At 44.1% G+C, this 20,000-nt stretch overlaps 3 protein-coding genes across 3 annotated transcripts in view; 1 reads left to right on the top strand and 2 right to left on the bottom strand.

Moving 5' to 3' along the window:
* Positions 1-2,054, top strand: part of LOC126581620 (G-protein-signaling modulator 2) — a 5,567-nt gene extending 3,513 nt beyond the window's left edge. The window contains exon 7 of the mRNA XM_050245413.1: positions 1-2,054. This exon is cut by the window's left edge and continues 6 nt beyond it. Coding sequence (XP_050101370.1) covers positions 1-375 — 375 coding nt within the window. The 3' untranslated portion in view covers positions 376-2,054.
* Positions 2,055-2,153: 99 nt separating this feature from the next.
* Positions 2,154-3,071, bottom strand: LOC126575649 (fibrinogen-like protein A). Its single transcript, XM_050236457.1, has one exon. It carries the CDS (start codon positions 3,069-3,071, stop codon positions 2,211-2,213), a length of 861 nt encoding a protein of 286 aa, XP_050092414.1. The 3' UTR covers positions 2,154-2,210.
* Positions 3,072-17,625: 14,554 nt separating this feature from the next.
* LOC126581624 (LIM/homeobox protein Lhx9-like) overlaps positions 17,626-20,000 on the bottom strand; it is a 19,113-nt gene continuing 16,738 nt past the window's right edge. The window contains exon 6 of the mRNA XM_050245418.1: positions 17,626-18,655. Within this exon, the coding sequence (XP_050101375.1) occupies positions 18,434-18,655 (222 nt within the window). The 3' untranslated portion in view covers positions 17,626-18,433. The remainder of the gene's footprint in view (positions 18,656-20,000) is intronic.

Genomic DNA, 20,000 nt, shown 5'->3' with positions numbered 1-20,000 from the left:
CGTATCGAGGAGCAACGATCGGAGTTGCCAACACCAAACATTACGCTCGATGCGGAGGCAAATGATGGGCGCGGTGTTGTAGCAGCTTCAGTTAACTCAAACAGTGGGGCAACCGTACCGGATGAGGACTTTTTCTCGCTCATCATGCGTCTCCAGGGTGGCCGAATGGAGGATCAACGTGCCACGGTTCCCCATCACAATCAGCTAAACCGCAGCGCCAGCCAACCGACCAATGGTAATGGCAATAATCAGCCCGCCGGTAGCAACACCGGTAGCAATGGAAATGCGGCCAACAGCAGTGTCGCGAATGGGCAGCTGAACAATAACAACAATGGCACTGGGGGCGGTGGTAGTGGGGGGAAGGGGTTGAAATGATTTTACTCCCTCGACCGTTAGTGAGCACACGCCAATGGTACTCACTGGCGGTCCTGGGAAACGCCGTGGCTGTGTCGAGCAGCGAAACGGAGCAGAATGGGTATATGTTGCAGTTTATTAGATATGTTCTTTTACTATTACGATTTGTAAAAACCACTTCTTCTGATTTCATATCAATTAATGCCACAAGTTATCAGTTTTATTAGACCCCACCTCCCGTCCCCCCACATTTGTACTAGGTGAAGCAGGTTTATCTCCGCACTACTCGTAAATCATGTGAAATCATATGGACAAAGCAGCAACATTCCTTTGTTGTAAAGATTTATGATTTTGTACTAAAACCGATTCCAAAACCCGTCCAAATATGAGTGCAAGTCTGTCATTTTATCCCGTTTGAGATTACACACCAAGTCGATGAGTATCTTCCTTGCCTTGTTTTACGTTTCATTCGCTTGTGTGGGATGAATGATCAAGCTTCAAGCTTATCCGCGACCGGCGGCCTGTTTGCTGTTGGAGCTCCTGGACCAAAAACGAACTTTCCAATAATAATAAAAAGAGAAAACACAAAGCCAATCTCTTGTAGCGCTCTCAATAAAAGACGTCCTTGCGGTTTAGAGCATGAGGGCCAATCCTGACAAAAAAGCCATTTACTAGAATGTAAGAATGAGTTCGTTGGCCGGTCGGTAGTATAAGGAAGGGTTACGAAAATGACGAAAATGGTGATTCAATCAGCAAACTGTAGAAAGTAAATTCAAAATGAATGATAATCAAGCTTCAACTGAGGCGCCCAGGTAGATAGCATCTGGTATATGTAGCCGTTTGTTCATGTTACGCGTGAAAGGCCAATTGTAAAAGTGACCGTCGTCAACCACACTTCTTCCATCCTGCTATACGTTAAATCTTTTTAAATGCCCATTTTTGAATCTACGGTTCTGCATTGAATACCTATAAAACCATATCCGCCTGTAGCGCAGTAACACTGCAAATCATGTATTATCATAAGGAATGCCACAGGGGGTAAGGGTAGCGGGTTGCCGGTTGGTCGCCAGAAGGAAATCATAATCACCTTATCGAGCAGAACATTTGTAACCTCAATCTAGAGTGGCTTCCAGCGCAAACGCCAAACACTGGTATGAAGATTATATCTTTTGATGATATTCGAAGGCACTAAGGGGATGGGATCATTATCATGATTGATCGACTCAACTCGTCTTTAACAACGGATGCTTGAACGTGTTTATTATTGTTAATGTGTAAATCTTTATGTGATAAACGGCCATTGTGTTTTTTGATGCATTACCTTCTTCTATCACAAACCGTGCATGACTTGTCTCGTAATACAATGCAGGTGGATTCGTTCATATCATTCGTAGCATTCTATTCAAAACAGAAACGGAAGCGGAAAAGAAAACCCCACCACCATACTATCTTTATGGCCAACGTAGCATTATGGCGGAGCTACATCGTCTAGCGCTAATCAAGGTCTTCATATAATCTTTCTCTCTCCCGGCGGAGGGAGTAAGCGTATGATGAATGCTGAGCTTACGAAATGTCCAAGTAACGCCCTTCCGAAATGCTTATATTGCGATAGGATACGTTGAACCAATACCAATCAAAGCCCTTTCTACTCGAGTGTAATAAATGAATAATAATAAAACGATCCATAGAGCCTTCTGTAACTATTTTACTCTACTCATTCTAACCTGTACTTATTAATGTTTTCATTCCTGAGAATAATTGAATGCAATTCCACAATACAGTTTTATTCTTATAATACAGTTTTATGCTTATAATTTTCAAATTTTTTGCTGGTTTTGATCAATAGGATCAGGATGTTACGTTTCCCGGATCATCATCCTTGAGAAGCTCATTCCTCGATAGTCATTTTTGAAATAATACCAGTACGTTGATTTCTGATGGTTAATATTCTTATATGGTCCGTTCAAATTGGCAAGAGTACAACCACCGTACCACCAGGCGCCCTCAAAGTCTTGAGCACAGTGTCTATAATAGTTACCATTATCTCGATTGCTAGCTGAGAACTTCATTCCTTTGTTATATGACATTGAATCACTGGCATTGCCGCTGTACTTTCCTAGAGTTAGTTGGTACTGTTCATACTCGCTGCCTATTTTGAACTCATCATAACGGGCATACCCGTAGTTGCCGTTGAAGTCCTTTATCTCGATGATTATTTCGTGAACCCGAGTCATCGTTATCTGGTGTAGTTTTTCTAGTCCAAGCCAAAATTCATTTTCAAAGTTGCCAAAACCCTCGCGATATTCTGTCCAGTTTCGATAAAAATCAACCGATCCGTCGAACCGATGCTGCACCACAATCCAACCCCCATCAAAGTTCTCTTGGTCACAAAACACATTGAATGACGAATTAGAGTTATTCACGTGGATTAAATACACTCCGGAAACGTTGTACGGTACCTCTTTGCACGAGGTAAAAGGAGGTTGCTTCGGCTTCGGAGCTGTTGTTCTTGGCGTTGTTGGTACAGTAGCAGTTGACGGCGTGGATTGGTTTTGTTGTGATATGGAGTTTAACACTTTCTCATATGACTGAACCTGGCTGATGCATGTTGCCTGTTGTGATGCCTTGATGTTGGCTATTTCCTTTTGGAGCTCGTTCTGACCGTGATGAAGCTCCAACAATTTACGATCGATGTTTTCCAGCTTTCTCAGTATCATCGCCAGGCCGTGTTCCAATGTTTCAGTCGCAATCGTTGCTTTTAGAGCTGCGCCACCGTTATCAGGACTATCATTTTTCGCACACACATAAAAAGTTGCACAAAATAATAGCAAACAAACACTCAGCATCATCTTGAAACAATATGACAGGGTGAACTGGAGGACTCGAGCTGAAGTATACCGCTTTGCTATTTAGAGGAAGGATTTCTACTAAGTCAAACTCCACAGAAGCTGCTACGCGAGCCCATGAAATGGGGAGAACAATCTTAGTTATGATTGTGGTATCACATTAAATGGTGATCACATATATGTGAATGCCTTGCTTGCCTTCGGTCTCCATTTAGATGATAAGACGAAGCAGACCAGTTCGGTTCTATTAAACAAAAACTGTCGGTCAATTTGTGATGTCACAGGATAAATAATAGAAAAAAATTAAAACTCATTAAGAGCATCCATTAACATTCGAAAAAAATCTAACAGACCAGGGAGCTTGCGGCTTAAATGTGAAAAAGAAATGAGAAAATTATGTTTGTTAACCTCATAAAACTCCTGCAATTATAGCAGTGGAGCAATACAATCATGTGAGTGGTCACAGCTCTCCTCCTGTACCTCCTAGCCATACATCCGTAACCAAACAGCACGACCCGCGACAGTTGCCACTACCGTCCAGGCTGATACTATAATCTATCGGATTTCCTGCTGAAGTTAACCATGTTTATGAATCCATTGTAGAAACTCTCCCAGAGACGCAGTGAGGCGTGATAACAGCCATGCGAATGCTACTTGCTAGCTGTATGGTTGATAAGCGGAGAGCACTTCTACGCTATGTTACGCCGGACCGCTCAGGTTCGTGTTTAGTGTTTTGAAGGCTCTGGGCACATAGCGGATGATGAGCCTCCATTCCGCTAAAGGGCAGTTTTGATTTGAAACAGAAAGCAAGCAAATATTTTTGGGTGTAGTTTAATTTTAATTTCTTCACAACTATGCTTATAGACAGCTAAGATAGTTTAGAACTGGAACATTTTAGTTAATCTACTTTGGCGATTGGGTCACAGCCGTTGATTGAAAATCCCAGCATTTCTTTTTGTGTGTTTTAAGCGTTAGGTTTTAATTTATCTCAAATTCTTTAAGTTGTATGTAGAATTTTGCTTAAAACACTTTACAGTTTATTGTTGTTTATGAGAGAAATCACACAGAATACAACTTGTTGTGGCCTTCTCGGTGTCGATCAAGTTTTCCACCAAAATAATTCTCCGTAATAAAAAAATAAAGTTGACAAGCAATGGAGCGGTAAATCTGCCCACTAGCTAGTTGTAATAATTTCAGAATTATGTAAATTGTGCGAATGTTACAGCTTAATTCCTGGGGCTATGATTAGAAAGGAAATAATTTCGTAAGGTTTATTCAAAGTAGCTTTTTGTTTTGTTTTGAACGTATCTTGCTTTTGTGGTATTTCTGCACCTTTTCTGCATTCTTGTAACCTGTATTATAATCTGTATTGTTTTATGGTATTTAATACCTATGATTATCCTATTTGATATTTCATTTTACATATCAGGTCGGGAAAACACTGAAATTGGATCTACAAATCTTGAAACTCTTTTTCCTGAAGCCATTACAGCTTTGATATCATTAATATGATAAAAAAATGTAAAAATCTAAACCAGAACTGAGATACGATAAACTTTGCATGTTTTATACTTTTCAAAATTCCTAGATCAATACATCATTCATGAGATTGCCTATAATTTTTATCAAAACAATAGTAGGAAATCAAATCGACACTATTCTAATTTTATGGAATGTGTTAATGTCGAAATTTGCTATACGATAACGAAAACTTGATCTTGACCGGGAAAAAGAAAAAAATCAGTATAAAAGAAAGTTCGATTGTTTTTCAGTGTAATGTTTTGCCCAGAATGTCCGTCTCTCATAGCATGTCCACTAAAGAACGATCATGCACGATAAGGCACACGCAAAGGGTGATTATATGTAGACGGAACGGAGGGAAGAAGGCGACGGGCGAGTCTTATTGAACTGCATTAATCATGTGGTGTATATGATTTTTGCCCTTGATTTATGCATCGATTACATTTCCAATAGTTCGCTTTGTGCAAACAATGAAATGGGAAGCCAGGGCATTCGTCCTGACAGAACGAGCGACGGGGCGGAGGCAAGGAGAGGCCAAGAAAATTGGCATTCGAGTCGAATCATTTCACTAAAGAAGCCACCTTTAGCTGTGGAGGCATCGTACCCATTTTGTGCTACAAAGCCAACACCGTGGGGAGGTGTCCGAAAGATGGATGCTGGCCAGTCCTGGCCGTAGCCGCCGCCCGGAGCCAACCGATTCATTCGCTTATCACCTCGGCTTATTGGTGGCTCGCGGGAACCAATTCTCTACCCTCTACCCCCCGATACGTCACCGGAGGGCGCCGTTTTGTTTGCATCGTTCATACCGGACAAGGGCGCACACGTTGGAGGTAAAACAATTTACACGTTTTCGAGTGGTAATATCCATATTTTATATCAAATCGCACTCCACCGCTTCACACGCCCTTTCGCACACCAGCGACGCAATCCGCTTGATCGCGCGCATAATTCTATGCTGGGAGCGTATAGCGTCAACACACCCGGAGGCCTCGGGGGGATGAGAAAAATAAATAATAAAACCACAATCGCATCTTCCGGCCTCGTATGCCCACGATCGCGGTGCACCGTGGCACGCGGCTCGATCTTGTCGATGGATTATTTATTCATTTCAATTTTGCTCTCATAATCGGAACTCGGGACTCGTTCGGATGCTGTGTGTTTGGTGCGTCACTGGGAGAAGAGACACAGGTGGTTGCCATCAGATCTCCCGGGTATCCCGGGGACTTCGATTTGCTTCGATGACACCATCGGCAGCAAACCCAATACCCGTGCCTCATCCGCAAAACGGGAAATTGCATTTTTCGCTTAAGGTGCAGGGCCACGATAGCAACTTTGTTTGTTTGCTACTCCTAATTACAAACTAATGACGCACGCAACTCGCGATCCCGGGAATGATCGACGCATCTTTCAAGGGCATTGACAGGCGAGATTTGGATTAAAGCAATTTGGGTTTGATAGAATGTTTTTTTTTATCTGTTTAATGTGCTCAGCCACAATGACAATTTGATTTCAATCACTATTTAGCAGTTTTTAGGGGGAACTAGGGTTAATTCGAGTTCCAAAAAGGTTCATTGTTTTAGTTTTCTTGTGATGAAGCCATTCAACTTATTGCTTCTTACCTGAATGTCTTACTAAACTAACACTTTTAAAGAATATTTTGTTGTTTTTTGAGGAAGATTTGTTTAAAACTTCATCCATGGCATCCAATTTAGAAAGTTATGTCGTTTTGAAGTACACAAATTAATATTCTTTGTTTAGACCATAAGTTCAAGCAGGTAACCCTTTCGATTTTATGTTATCTTTCAATTTTTGGCAGTGGAAAATGGGCGATATTTACAATGTTGCTCAAAAAAATATGTTTTAAATAATTGTTTAAAAAAACGTCATCAATTTTTATGAAAGATTGACGGACAAATTGAACCAAATATTTTACATAATACTCTTGAAAGGATCTGCATAAAAAAATGTCACAAAATAAAACCATTAAATTCCGAACGAATAGTTGCTATCGTGGCCATGCCCTCTTTAAGTTGATTGCCTTTTTCCGTTATTCCTTTGACGTTGAGTTTGGAAACTTTACTTCAATGATTTTTTATCATATCTATCATATTAACTATCATCAAATACCAAGACTATTCGCAAGAACACTTCCTTTCCGCGAGGAATATAAAACGGTTTCCAAATCAGCAAACCATCACACTTGCACTCTAGGTGATCGCGCATCTCGGTTCACGTCTGGCATCTACCGCCTCCGAACTCAACTTCATTCACACTCGCGCCACAGCCGCGCCGCGGGACCTGCGAAGAATAAATTAAAATCCCAGGAGGAGAAATCCTTCGGGCTGGGGCCAGAATCTGGCTCTGCATCGACCGTTTCGATGCACGGCGACCACGCTTCACGCGAGTACCATGGTCCGTGGCATCATAAATCGTCCATCGCCACTACGATCCTCCTCGTCCTCGTTGGCACCTCGATGGCAAAACTCATTTCATGCCCGCGCGGTGTTGCGGTGGCCGGAAGGCGTTTAGGCGTTGACACGATTTATGGTGGCTTATCGATAAATAACACCTCAATTTTCAATAAACTAGCGAGGGCGCAAATTGTGTGTTGACGAATGTTTACACAACAAACGTTGTGTGGTGTGACCGCGTTGGGATGCGGTTTCTTCAGGCCGATGTGACCTTCCGGGTAGAGGATTCCGAGTGGACGAGCAGGGCACAGGACAGTCACTGATGCTGACGAATTCTTGACCCCCACGAATCAAGTCCTGTGTTGCGAGTTGCCGGATGTTGCCGCGTCACTTTGCTGTTTCATTGTCTTAATTTGTAGAATTACCACCAGGGCCTCGCTCGAACGACGCCATTGACGATTTCGTGAGTTTCTTGTGGGATTTAAAGGCGCTGGGCGGACTGGCCTGGACACTCTCTGGACGTCGAGTCAAATTGTTGGACACCTTCAAATTATGGTTTGGAGTTGCGCCTGGCGGAGCTGGCTTCTGGCGGAGTTCTTGGACCGTGCCATGTCCTACGCCTTCCTAGGACCTTAGAACAGAACCACCGTGTAATCGCTCCCGGCACTATAATTTTCCCATTGTGTGTTATTTCACTCTGGCCTCTCTGCCTCGGCATGTCCGCGCGAGAAGTCCAAGATCGCGAGATCGACACGGGCTAGAAGCTCAGGCGCTCATGAAGGGAGCGAATTAATTGAATAATCGTCATAATAACGATGTGAAACAATGATTGGTCAATGGTGCAAGGTCCGTACCGGAAAGCAGTTAACCAATCGATCGATCGTCCGATCTAGCGACTCCCTCTGCTGAGGATCGGCGTCACGCTGAGTCAGCAAAAAGTTTGGCCCCGGTCAGGGGCTCCTACGGAAGCTCCAAGTTTTTCGGGAACGCCTTCAATCGATGACGATGACCAAGAGGTTCGTCTCCCTAGCCGTAGGTACCGCCGGTATAGGTACCGGAACCCCGTGTCCGGCACGTCGATAAATGCTTCCTCAAGAGTGTTAATTACAGGCCGGCCACACGGGAGCAAACCCACGCGCACTTCCTGCCACGATAGTGACGTGTTCGTTGTCGCTGACAAGCGGAATTGACACCAGGTTCTCGGGTCTCCGGGATGAACGGTTTCATTGAATTCCCACAACGGACCGCAATCTCTTCGAACGCCGGTTCCTCTACCTCACAAATCATCGGAATTGTTGCTAATGAGAAGAAGATTCCACAAATGGTGGGACAATTTCGGACGACTCCTGGTCGCAAATCTATCCAAATTTCACGGAATTGGGTCGCCGCGATCTCGCGAAATCGCGTTTCGCGCGGTTGGTGGTTTGTGCGTCGTCGTCGTCGTCGTCCAGGCGATCGGAATGACTAACCCTTTCTGCCTGTGGTTCCCTGTAGGTTTCGCGATCGAGATCCCATCGATGTGGCCAGTAGGGGGTGATCCAGAGGCGACGGTGGTCGTGAGATAGGAATGCGAATGCTTCCTGTGTAGGTTGTGGGCCGCCCGGGACTTCAACTATTTTCGGTAGCATCTTAAGGCGTAAGATAACCATCTCGGAAATGATCTATGGACAGCTTCCTTGGCCGGTGAACGAAATAAATTAAGAAATCGAGCGCTACCTGGCCCCGATAGCCCGATGGACCGGGCTCGATCGCGATCGACCGGCGTGTAGATCGATGATGTACGATGTGAGGTTCGAAAACAGAAGCGATCGGGTTTCTCGCGGTCCCTGTCCCTTTCTTCCGGCGTGAGAAGGAGCTTTGTTTTAGAATTTCTTCATGTCCGGTGAGAACAGACAAACAGAGAGGAATGGAGAGAGAGAGAGAGAGAGAGAGAGAGAGAGAGAGAGAGAGAAAGGTGGTGGTGAAAGGACTTGAGGATCGTTTAAGGAGCAAAAGTGTCCCCTGCGCGCTGAGGACGGCTACCGGATTTTGGGGTTTTTTTTCGGCGTTTGGGTATTGAGTTGTTGCCCATGCCGTCTGCCGTGCGCTTTGTTTGGGTTGCTGTCTGTTTATAGGGATTTATGTGGTCGGATAGATTTATGGGCCCTCGGGCCGGCTCCTTCACTGTGTCGGTTTTCATTCGGTAAAATTTCGTTTTATCGTGGTGAGAAATGGAAGGATGGCAGGTAGATCTACATTTGGACATGGTATCATTAAACTGTTTCGTGTGTGAATGGTTTTGTTTCTTGGAACGATACACTGTGTAAAGAGTTCTAATAGCAACGGATTAATTAATCAGTCTATCAGATGGCCAAGGTTCGTAAATGGTACTGTAGACACTTAAGGAAATCAATGAACTGAACACTAAGAAAATTCCATGCATATGATTAAGTTTGCTCGACACTCTCTGCTTCTAACTAAAAATACAAGCTGCTATTTTATTAGTTCCAGTAGCTCTTTTTGTTCTATATCCCAAATCGTGCGTGAAAGCTGTTTTTTCTTTGATCTAACTTGATTAATGATGTTTGGTTAGAGATAATTTTGGAGTGTCTAGTATCTACAAAACCAGTTTGGAATAAGACCCTGCAAATGAATGCTTTGTGTAGCCATAGATATAAAGCAAGTTCAAGCATGGCATTTAATTTATCGATTGTATTAGAATGAAATCATAGGCACATTGAATGTGATCCTCGGATCTCGATGAAACCTTGAATAAAAGTTGTCTCTAGAAATGAGTAAATCAGCAAAAATCCTCAACCTTTTAAGGATTTCGACTTTCAATGATGGTACACTTCAATGATGATGCACTACAAATTTCATTCAGTGAATTCAAAGGTTATTGATGTTGTTTGAGGAAAGCGGAACATAAATTCGAACCCTAGGTGAAGGTGTCTGCATGTTCTTGCTATGATTTTATGCAATTAGGAAGTTCAAGTTTGCAGTCATAAAGAATCTAAATTTATGTGAATCTATCAAGTTCGATTGGTGCCTAACGACGAATGCACAGTCTGTCTCAATTTAAATAGAACTTTTTCAATAGGAAAATTTTTGTTAGCGCCACCTTAACATGGGTATTTTTGTTTGAAAGGTACATCCTTCGAAGACTTTCAGTCAAAATTGGCCGGTGCAAAATTAAGCTTAGTAAATAAAGCATGGAACAGTTAATATTTGGCCGCATAAAACAGGTCACATCTCATGCTAGAAATAAGCTAGACACATGGTAAAGGTATCATTTCGTAGGTATTTTATCTAGATATCCAGTAAAATATTAAATTATTGGGCCACGTTGCGTATGAATTTACGCACTTTCGGTTTTATGCTACACATAATGCTCTGCACAGTAGTGGAAAAAGTCTCATTGGCCATTTTTCACACCATTCGCACATTACAAATGGAATTTTAATCATTTTACATTGTTTCTGTAGTCATTAGTAGATAAAAGCCCACTACAATACTGTAGTCGTCCATGGTATTGGTATCGTCCAATTGGGCAATTTGGTGGATTGAAGATTTTTGGTATGGAATCAATGCTGTTGTTTCGAAACCAATTTAGGATCTCTGTACTGGAATGGCAGCTTGCTAAGCCGGACCAAAATTTAACTGGACGTTTATGAGACTTAATAAAAGATAAAACGATCTTTTCCAGGCATTTCCTCTGCAGAACGCTTGCCAAATGAGCAGTTTTCGGGAAATTTCATCTGCCTAAATGAACTAAAACCTTACGTCGTACTTCCTTTACGATTGCTAAAGTCAAATTTGTCTACTGGTTTTTGCCAAATTACAGTTTTACGTGGGTTTTTACTCCAGTTAAATTGAGTTTTCATAGAGATTGTGCAGACTTTTTTTTCGCCCTTCGTGTTTCATCGGCGATAACTTTTGAAGGTATGGTTCGATTTTAACGAATTTTTCACTAAATTCACGAATTATCACTAAAAGAAAAGACTTAAACCTTTAAAACGACACCAACAGAGTAGCAAAGCGACCACTAGGAGCGCTACAGTGAGCAGAAGAATGCGGCCAAATATTAAGTGTTCCAAGCTTTAATATTTAAAAGCCTTGGTAAAAAGTTATTATTCTTAGTGCTTTTTTGGAACAAAATCTTACTGACCTTATAGAAATTGGACGAATTTAATGAATTGTTTCGCAATAGATTATTTAAAATCCAAAATAAAAAATAATTCTTTTCAGCAAAAAAAAAGCAACTGAAATTGACGTTTATGTCCTTTTCTAGTATCATATCATATTCAGAATTACTATTTAAAAATGGTAATCACTGGAAGATAAAAAACATTCTACTAGCTAAAAGTTATCAACGCATGGATTTGCTTAGATTTAGTTAGTCAAGATCATGCTTTTTAGTCACGGATTAGATGTTCTCGCATAGAACGATCTGAATCACCAATTATCAAACATCATACAAACCAACCAATGTTGCCGCGATGGAGCTTACAACATTAGTCAAAGAGTACCGATCCAGCGACCGATCCAGCTTTCCATACAATCCGACTCTTTTCCATCTTGTATATCCTGTATAAGGCTAGGAACGATTTCTTCCTTCCCCGGCACAGCTGCCGATCAAAGGCCGGTTCCAAATAGGACGAAGAATAAGATCGTGCGCGGACCGGATTCCCACCGCTGCACCCGGGATCCTTGTGCACATCTCAGATGTGTCGCCGGCACCGGTACCGTCGATCCATCTCCTAGCCGCCCAACCACCGAAAGGAAAAATCGTTCACTTATTAATTTTCCTTCCCGCACACTCCCCCCACCCCGGGTAAGCGGCAGCGGCCTCGCCACAAAAAAATGCGCTCCAGCACCCGGAAAGGAAGTAATCAAATTTGTTAAATTTTAAATATTTCCACCGTACAACTCAATGTTCGCCGGCGAATGGAGGGGACTCACCGGTATGGTAGGACCGCATTGGGACCTTACATGGAAGGAGCACGCAAGGAGCACGCACCATGAGGCTTCGGAAACGGACGCGCCCAGCCTGATGCCCAGCAGAGATCAGTTGCACGGGATGCTCGTTTTTCATTTCATTCCTTTATCACGGTTCCAGCACGATTGCAGCCTATAAATGGTCTCTCTCTCTCTCTCTCTCTCTCTCTCTCTCTCTCTCTCTCTCTCTGTCTGGCTGTGAGGAATGCTTTAATTGCGTAAATCAGGTCACCATAATTTGTCATAATTTTGGGCTTCCGTTCTTCAGGCCGTCACCGAGATTCGATGCACCGCAGCCGGTCACAGGCGGGATTCATGCTCGTTCCGCCGTCCGACTACTGATCCTCTCCATGAACTCGAGATGATCCTCTGCTGGATGCACACACTCGCTCGCTCCAAAGTCGAATGCGAATAATTTTCACGCGAAGAAGCTTTTCCGTGTGCAGTTTCGAGCGATCGGTGGCGAAGATTGAGATAGATTTCGGAACACACTCCTGGAACATGCCCAGGATGCGGTGCAAAGATTGAATTATTCGGTATTTCGCTAATTGGTCTGGTTCCTTTGCTTCCTTCTCCCTTCCCAGAGCGGTGGCCAGATTCGATTTCGATGCCCAACGCCGTACGATCGCCGGGGCACAGCAACAGCGCAGCTCGTGAGTTCCACTCGCACCCTCAGACTCCATTTTGCTTCCGCTTCTTAGTTTTCAATCCGCCGTCGTGTGCGTTTCCAGTTCCATTTACCATGTACCGCGCGCCCAACCTATCGCTTAGATTCCGGCCGCAATTATGTAAATAGCGGAAATGGTAAAAAGTGAAGCGATCGCGAAAACCAAAACTAAAGAATACAAAAAAAAAAAACCCTGCGCGATCCTCAGCGAAACAGCGTGTAAAGGTAAAACAAAAGGACGGAACACCGAAAAAGCGACGATCACGCGGGGAATCATCCCGCGATAACACCGAATGTGCGAGCAGAACAGAACAGAAGAATGGGTTTGTTGGGATGCAGCATAAGATCGCCGCTCCATAACGCTACTCCATACGCTGCTTGCTTGGCGCGTTCTTATGTTTTCTCCTTTGTGCTGTGGCTTCACTTTCTCGCTTCCCTGGACGGGACGATTGTTTTCTTTCATTTCCGTGGCTTTCCTGCGCTTGGTAAATACGGTTTTTCATACTTTTGCTATGTTCTGTTGCGTTTGCTGCTGCTTCACATATTCGTTTCACGAATGTATTTGTCGGATTTATAGATAGGATGATCGAAACGCTTCCCTTCTTCGTGAGCGACGAAACCTTTAGCGCATTAACCACGGACCTCTTCTGCGGCTCCTGCACCTTCTTGGCCATCTTTCTCGTGTTGTTTCGCGAAAAGAAGGGCGAGCCCCAGAAGAAGGAACAGACAAATCGGTAAACCCAAACATGAAACAAAAAAAAAAAAATCTTCTCTTCGACACGAATTCGGCCTCGACACGATCAAAATATTTTACTACTACTGCCATCGGACCATCGGAAGCGCTATTTTCGGAGTAGTCTTCTCGTGAGCTCACCGTGCCCGCTTGCCCCATAATTCTCTATTGTTTTCGGCTTAACTGGCTGCTGCTGCTGCTGCTGCTGCTGCTCCGATCCGATGGCAGGAGGAGCCTGCCGAAAAGGAGAGCAAAGTATTCCTTAATTGGATGCAAATTCCATATTGAATTTTTGCGCTCCTGCGCTACAGCCAGCAAACCAGCGGTGGGGAGAGAGCCAGCCTCACACTCAATGATAAAAGCGCAATCGATCGATTCCTGGAGCAACCTCTCCTCCGGGATCCCAAGGAAGGCAAAAAGGCAAAGGCAAAGATGTGCCCAGCGCGCACACATAAGAATTCTCGCGTACAGTGGGATGTTGCGGTGTGCATTTAAGAGCCCGCCGTGACCGTGACCGTTTTGTGTTGGCCGATCGTCGATCGTGTTTTTCGGTGGTCCATCCCCGCGGCACTCTTCTACAACATCACGATCACGCTAAGCTGCAAAAGGACGACCACTGAACGCTGTCATCGAGATGTTAAGTGAAAACCGTTTCGTTCTTCAAAGAGTGTATTTCGTTCTGAATTTGAAGGTCCGGTTTACTACAAAGTACATACTACGCTCAACGCTACACTGGGCGCCAACTTACAATTTGTCGAGGTTTCGAGAAGATTCGTCAGGTTTTGTGTAATGTTGTTCTACTTTTGATTCTGCTTCGATACTACACTATACACACTACACATTGCTGCTGCTGCTGCTGCTGTTTCTACTACTATTAACTGCCTCCCATCACATTGACTCACATCGACACTCTGCTGTGTGGCCATACCTGGTAGTGCTGGCCAGTGGTCACCTCGCTACCAGATACGGGAATACTGTTTTACTGTTACTCTTTCTCTCTCTATCTCTCTCGTGGCCTTAAAATGCAATACAGCTATAGCACTAACTACAATAGTTTGTTGGTGGATTGTTTCGATTTTTGGTTTCATTTCCTATCGCCCCAAGGGGAAGGAATAGCCTGAAGGGAGGCCTGAAGTGACCGTGAAGAGACGTGACCGAACCGGAGGGTTTGCTATTCCGGAACCGATGCTCGCTTCCACGGTGCATTCTACACGTAGTGAACTAGTAATTACCGGAGAAGCGCGATCGCGGTTAAGGAATACCGGCCTACAGAACGGAACGTAAGCGAACCGGTGCTCGCCGGTACCGGCTACGGATTCCTACGAGGCGACGCGCGCGTGTCCGTACGTGCGACGCGCTCCGGCATGGTTACTGATTAACGAGACTACGCGCTGGTCCTGCAGCCGGTTCATCGAGTGCGATCGAGTGCGATCCAGAGCAACCATCACACCGGGGCTAGTTGTCCCATGGATCGTGCTTTAATCGTGCTCCGCTGCGCTTCATTGATCCATCCATCCATCTGCGGCTTAAGTAAGCCATTTCCAACCCTTCGCCACACACAGTTTGCAGGCCAGGAACTGGTTCCTTCAACCGCTACCATCCGGCGTGGTGGTGCGTAATGGTTTCCTCCCAGTCGCCATTAACATTCGCTTCGTAATTTGCGCATTTTATTCGCAAACATGTTAATGTTACGGGGGCCAGTATTTGTTTGACATGCTAACCCCAGGTTCCCCGTCTCGGATGATGGTTGGTGAATTTACATGAAATTATAGCAGACCATTTGCAAAAGGTGCCCAGGACGCGTGTTTTTGCGTTTTTGCGTTAATCGCTTTCGGCGTGGTATGCAATCAACGTTAATTGTCATTACCCTCTCCGATGCCGCTAGCTGACATTATGAGGCCATAAAAATGGGACCTTGCAGCATTGATTGAATTGCGACACAGCGCAGGGGAATCGTGGCAATGGAGAGCATCGTTGAAGATTAGTTCGTTGTTTGATTTATAATCCGAATATGCACCAAACACCTTTCACGTCGATGAGCATATGGAACATTGCTGGTTCGATGCATCTGGTTGACTTATTTTCATTCACTAAATGTCATTAATCTATGTCACTAAGGGCCGTCCTTTCACTCGGTTGCTCTCAACCGATTGAACGATTTGTTCGATTGAATGATCAGCAAACGGTGACACCACGGTGCACCTGTCACCGACTGGAACTAGCAAATGCTGCGCTCAACACAGCTTTCCTAGCCGAACGTGTAAAAGTCTCCATTATATACCATCTCAATCGGTGGTGGACCGTGACACGACGGAACGACATTATTCACACTCTGTCTCTGCGTGGCCGGTGTTAAGCGAGTTCGAGTGATCGCTCGCCCGTTTGGTCGATAATTGGTCTTTAATTGGATAATAAGATTTGTATCTGTTAGTGAATCGCGCCGGCAACCAAAGACTTGGCCAGCCAGGAAGCTGGAGCTCACAGTTGTTGCAGCAGCCAAGCAGTGCATCTCCGGTGGTGGTGACCGTCTGGCGATTAATGAATATCATTAATACACTTTTCCGCAACAACAACGGAGCAAACGGTGTCACCGTGAGAGTACTAGGGAAGTACGGGGTTGTCACACGGTTGAACAAAATAATTAAAATCCCGCCAAAAAGCGCGAGGATTACCACGGTTCATCGCAAATTAGTTCGACATCCGACTGAACCGACGAGGCTGCGCGGATCAACTTCAAGAAGCGCTAATACCGACGCTTTGATCGTCTCGTCATCGACGTTTTCCTCGCTATCAGTTGAGGTACTACTGTGTCACGAAATGCATAAACGATTTTTTTTAATTCCTGTGTTTTTGTAGGTTGTCTGCACTGTTATTAACAACCATGATAAGTCTTACGTTAAAATAGTGATAAGTTTTTGAGATATGCAGTTTTTTTTGGGAGCTACTATTCTTCGTTTTTTGCTATGGCAAAATTTTTGAAGCAAATAATTTGCATAAAATATGGTCTGTGGATGCGTAAAGAATGATGCAGAAATCCTTCGATAGCTACTCTAAGTCAAATGAAAATGTTTAGAAGTGATCAAAAGAGTTCCAGGATGGTAAGGAACCTGTTGAAGACAAAGAACGGTGACTATCAACGTCAATTGACACGCCGATCAATTGTCACGCTCAACAAATAAAAAAATTGTTGTTAGCAAACTGTCAATTAACAACTAGATACCTTGTTGGTGATAATGGCACGTTCAAATAACTCATCAAACGCGTCAGAACATGACTGGTATCGATGGTACCAGCGACTTGCGTTGGTTTTCCGTGGCTTTTTCGCTAAAAACTCCACTCATATCGTTCCACAACCAACGTATTCGCTTGACTTAGCGCCTTGTGGCTTCTGGCTATTAAAAAAGCTAAAAAAAAACTCCTCCAGCGACACCTTTTTGACATGATAGAGCTGATGCAAGCCGCTGCGAAGAAGGAGCTGAAGCTTGCCATCCCTAAAGTCAACTTTTTCACGTTTTGGATGAAATTGATTTGGAGGAATAAAACGAAAACTTTTAAAATAAATCGAATTTCACCTTACTTTCGTGACACAGTACGTATGGCAGTACGTAGGAACTGCAGTTCCATTCAACTCATGAGATTTATCTCGTTCGATCGTTTAATTTGAAGGATGAAGAACGGATCAGATCAGATGATCGAAGTGATCACCGCCTGATTTCTCGTCTAACCGTGCATTGAAGTCTTTCCTCTACTTTTGTCCACCTTAACCATTGCACTACAATTCTGTTCTGGTTTTCGGCCCTCACCGGCCAGACCACCCTGCCGACATGTCTTCCTGCCTCACAATCTCTCACTTGGCATCGTACGCATCCATTGAAACAATGTGTTGGTCCGCTAACCCGAAAACTACCGGCTATTAAATCAATTACCCTCATTCGCGCCCCCATAGAGACCCTTCCTCCCGCTCTAAAGCGGGTGGCCACACGAAGAGTGCCACTTAGTTGCGCCTGCTCGAGTTCGCGACGACGACGACCAGACCAGACCAGACCGGACCGGGAGCATGATGGTTTCGCGGCCACGCGCACGGTTTCACACTTTCACGTCACTGCTAATCGTCCTGTTTGTTTGTTTATCGAATTAATTAATTACAAGCCTTTGCCGGGGGAGTGCAAGGGATGGCTGTTACTGATGCAAGGGGATCATTCCGATCGTACCCGGTCATTACGGCCCAAGCGGTGCTGGTGGTGCTGGTGGTGCGACTGTGCAAACATTGCATCGCTTGCATTAAACCTCCTGTTACTGTTGTTGTTGTTGTTGGCGAGCACAAAAACTGCTTCAACTTGGAGCGACGGCAGCGCCCGTTCGTTCGATGATCAGCGATGTGGTGCAAGTGGTGTGCAAATTTGCTTTTCATTATACCACCGTGACGCCCGGAACGGCACGGGCGGCCGGATTGGTAGTTAATGGGCTCGTCTCGCACACCCTCTTTAGCACCTGTTACTTCCGCTGTACGTCATCTATTGTTTCGTCCACAACAAGAAGAACAATTCCAAGTTTGAGTTGTCTATGCTTCGTCAGTAATCGAGGTGCAACTGGCTCCATCAATACCGGCCAGGGATGACCATTCGCTGTGCGAGGTACCAGCTTCTAGGGCCATCTCATCGAGCAACGAGCCTCCATCGTTCATGTCCTCATCCGATAGTCCTACATTCTCGAATCCATGTAGCGAGTTGTGCTGCTGCTGCTGTGACTGGATGGGTTGATAATGATGGGGCTGTTGATGATGATGATGATGATGCTGTTGCTGCTGCTGTTGATCGATCGATGTGGCCTGGTTTGGCAAATCATCACCAGCTGGGCCACCGTTGCCATTACGCGACAGCTTTATCACATTCGACAGGATCATGTTCTTGATCATCAGATTGTGTCAGTAGAGCTCGGCGAACGTCATGTTGTGCATCTCCTCGAGGACCTGCGTCGAGGAGAGGTCATGCACGCCATCGTTCGGGTTGCCGCCGGTGTGGTGGTGGTGCAGGGTGGCGGTCGCTATCGATGGTAGTCCGGTTAGCGTTTGGCCCGGATTGCCCATCACCCCGTCCTGGCGCATCACGTTCCGTCGCCACTTGGCGCGCGCATTTTGAAACCAGACCTGCGAAAGCAAGAGGATGTGTTAATGTGTGGTGTGAGGACTGCGAGAGCCTTATGGTGCCGTGGTGCCGTTACATGAATGCAATGTTTTCCGCTAAGAACTCTCGAAACGCTCGTGTGCACTAAGGGGGGGACTTCGGTATTTAAATTTTTTTGTGACACATATTTTTAACATTTTTTCCCTGAAAGCTTATCTTTTCAAGAGTAGTGTGTAAAAGTTTTGGATCAATCGACGAAAAACTGACAAAGTTATAAATTTTTGAAAATCCGCGTTTCATACAAGGCTCCATGCAGCTCGCTACTTTGAAGAGCGTTTCCCTAAACCAACGTTTTCAAAGTCGGTGCCCATCGTACCGTAAAAAGTACTGGACAGATTGTTGATACTTTTTTTTTAACAAATCTTTGAAAATCGTGTTTTTAGGCAAAATGACAAAAAGTATCACTTTTTCAACTTCAAAAATCTGCCAAAAATCGAAAAATAGGAAAATTAACAAAAACTCTCCGGGGCTACCTAGATAAACTTATAACCTTTCAAATGAGTATCGATTTGTATATTTAAGACGACCCGGCATGACGCTACGATGGGCACCGTAAAAAGTACCTTTTCGACGACATGCCTACCAAAATTTGATGCCACGCAATAATTTTTCAATGAATGTTGCTCAAAACAATACCAAATATTCTTCGAAAGTTGTAGATTAATTTGCCATTTACTCGAAAAAATAATATTGAATGGTTACGTCACAAAAAATCGTTAAAAACGGGCCTTTTTTTGGCCCGAAAATACCGAAGTCCCCCCTTAAACGTGCAATAATTTCATTGCACTGTAATCTTTCGCATATCCAGCACGGCCGGCAATTCGCTTTTGTACGGTTAAAATAGGGATGTTCTATCAACTTATTGCTCCGCTTTATATTCGGACCTTTAGATTCATGCTACAGTGACAGGAGTAAGTAAAAGTCTAGCTCCAATGTTTTACATTTTAGTCTATAAATTTTAGATTTTAGTCTACCAACATCTGTGGAGATACTTGTTTGAAACATTGCTACACAAGAATCTTCCAGGCGTGCAATGATGTATTTTTCTTCAATACAACAATTCCTTTTTTTCCGCAATCCTCTTTCTGCTGGATATGCTACGATAAGCTGATTAAATTCATAATTACGGATCAACAAATAAAAGATGATTAAACTTAAATAAACAATAATCGGTAGTCATCTTGTCAAAATTGTTATCGAACCAATCGGACTAAAATGAAGTGAATCAGAAAGAGGAATGTTAGACACAGCACCAGCTGGCCGTTTTGATCGAAAACGTCGAAATTACAGAAGAAAAACTAAGACACC

Source organism: Anopheles aquasalis, chromosome 2, assembly GCF_943734665.1.
Source record: "Anopheles aquasalis chromosome 2, idAnoAquaMG_Q_19, whole genome shotgun sequence".
In the NCBI taxonomy this organism is placed as follows: Eukaryota; Metazoa; Arthropoda; class Insecta; order Diptera; family Culicidae; genus Anopheles; species Anopheles aquasalis.
The sequence above is the reverse complement of the archived record's forward strand: the minus strand, read 5'-3'. Positions and strand labels throughout refer to the sequence as shown.